Source organism: Austrofundulus limnaeus, unplaced genomic scaffold (genome assembly GCF_001266775.1).
Source record: "Austrofundulus limnaeus strain Quisiro unplaced genomic scaffold, Austrofundulus_limnaeus-1.0 Scaffold84, whole genome shotgun sequence".
NCBI lineage: Eukaryota > Metazoa > Chordata > Actinopteri > Cyprinodontiformes > Rivulidae > Austrofundulus > Austrofundulus limnaeus.
In genome coordinates, this window is record NW_013952486.1 from 1907540 (window position 1) to 1909924 (window position 2385).

The 2385-nt window shown below is 40.2% G+C and overlaps 2 protein-coding genes across 2 annotated transcripts in view; both read left to right on the forward strand.

Moving 5' to 3' along the window:
* Positions 1-1418: 1418 nt before the first annotated feature.
* Positions 1419-2038, forward strand: mrps17 (mitochondrial ribosomal protein S17; the record flags this gene model as incomplete). Its single annotated transcript, XM_014011796.1, is given in 1 exon segment — positions 1419-2038. A coding segment is annotated over 1 exon segment (318 nt), but the record flags the coding sequence as incomplete, so codon positions are not given.
* A 185-nt stretch (positions 2039-2223) lies between these two features.
* LOC106519930 (protein NipSnap homolog 2) overlaps positions 2224-2385 on the forward strand; it is a gene marked incomplete at its 3' end in the record, with an annotated part of 2013 nt that continues 1851 nt past the window's right edge. Inside the window, 1 exon segment of the mRNA XM_014011797.1 lies at positions 2224-2352. Coding sequence (XP_013867251.1) covers positions 2261-2352 — 92 coding nt within the window.

Here is a 2385-nt window from a genome sequence, read left to right on the forward strand (position 1 = left end):
GACTAAATATCATACAAATAAATAAATGACAGAGTGTAATAATAAAAACATCAAAGCACGACTCTTCCATTCTTGATCGCTTTATTTTGGATCCTTTTCCACAAATGTAAAAAATCAGTTCATGCAATCATCTTGGCTCTGGCAATGTTAAACCTTTAAAATGGAGTGAACATGAGCATTCAAAGGCATACGGTTTATTGCGTGTTAGCCTAAATCAGACACMCTTCACTGTATTTTAGGCACATAAAAATCTGGTTTCACAAACGTTACGCAGTGAGCACAGAACYGCAATTTAAAGTCAGTTCTTTACCTTCAATGAGCTGCCAAGGCAACTGTAGATGTAAGTGTTTTGTTGCAAAAATCACAGAAATCACATACCAAGTGCAGGGCAACAGTTAGATCAGTTTTTTTTTTTTTCTTTTGCCACAGAGACACTGGACAGCTGTTTTGTGATAATTTGAGCTTAGACCAGTTTTTATTTGATTTCACATCAGTGGACGGTTTGTGTTGCAGGACATTCAGGAAACCCTTCTGCAGCCATCAGCTTCGTTTGCTCAGCAGTTTTCAATGATGATGGCGATGCCCTGACCTCCACCGATGCAGGCGGACCCGATGGCGTACTTCCCTCCTCGTCGTCTGTGAGAAACAAAGCCGGTTGTCAGAAACGCCTCAGAGTGCACGTTAAAGCTGCGTAACCTTACTTTTGCAAACGCAAGAGTAGTTAATGGCTCACTCACCTGAGCTCATGCACCAGGTGAGCAGTGATACGTGCTCCAGAGGCACCGAGGGGATGTCCAAGAGCAATAGCTCCGCCGTCAACGTTGCTTTTTTCTGGATCCAGACCAAGAGCCTTAGCGACGGCCAGGTACTGAGGAGCGAAGGCTTCATTCACCTGATTAAAGGGACAAACACAGGTGTGAGTAAAAATGACTAATAACTTTTTAATTATGTGTTTTGGAGAGTGGGGTTGGGCGTTTATGTATTTTTATTATTAATTGCAAAATGTTTTATTTTATTTTTATTATTTTCTTTTTTTATTTCTATTACTGTTGGATGTTGTTTTGTTTTTATTGTCTGGNCTGTGGTACAGAGTCCTGATCACTCCTAACTTGTGTTCCAGTGGGTGGTGGGAGTCAAAACGCAAATATTGGTCTGTGTGGGTGGGCTTACGATATACGCCAGTTTCCAACCGTCCTCCATCCGAAACCGAGACATCGCAATCCAGGAACGCCAACCTGCCATTTTTTACATCTCTAACGTTTCATTAGAGAAGAACCCGTCCAGTAGACCTATACAATTTTTTTCTTTTAGGATGTGTTATTTCTGCATCAGTGAAAATGTAAATAAATACAGCTTYTTTACAGCTATTTTCTGATTGTTTYTATTTATTTCCACTCGCATTCTTTTCTTTTTTGTAGTATTACAACAAGAGGAAGACATACTTCGCCCACGATGCTCTGCGACAGTGCACAGAGGGAGACATCGTCCTCCTCAAAGCTCTGCCTGAGCCCAGATCCAAACACGTAAAGCATGAACTGGCTGAAATCGTGTATAAAGTGGGTCGGGTGGTGGATCCACTGACGGGGAAGAGGGTCGAAGGAACTGTGTATATGGAACCTCTGTCTGATCTCCCACTTGAAGAGGAGACGTCGTTGTTAGAAAAACTGCAGGAGCTCAACATCACAGCTGCCTCTACTGAAGCCGAATCCTCACCAGAACAAACTCCCTCTTCATGATAAACAACCTGCCACGATTTGCTTTAAAGCTGTTGTGTAATGTTTTTGTTTCAATCATTAAAAATCTGTTTATAAGCCAGTTTTTGCGTAGGAAAGCCTGCATGTAATTTACTCTGGTTATTCTGAGTAGTTTCCAATAAAATAATGAYAACAAATTCAAACATGATGCCATTTTATTACAAAACAGAACAAGAATTGTACAAAGCCATATTTAAATTTAACAAATAAACATTGTTATTAATGTCTTTAATTTGACATGGCTATATGTGCAGTTTCATTTACTATTAAACCAAATACAAGTCTTTTTGTTGAATTATTAAAATATGCACGCTTGAAGAAAATCAACTTAAATAGATTCAGTGTTTTAAAATTATTAAAATAATAATGGACATCACTATTATTAATAAAAATCTGTCGCTTCCTTCCATAATGTCACCATGTTATGACAGTTGAGGGTTTTCTGGGTCAGCTGCTCTGTCAGGACTGCAGCCACCCACAAACCATCCGCTGCTTTCAGGGAAAACATGGCGAGCAGAGTCCTTCAAACACTGGGCCGAGGCCTCCACAGGACCAAAACCGGACTTCATCCGAACGGGACGGTCACCGGAACCGTCAGGTTAGAGTTTCACAATTTTTTTTTTTTTTTTTT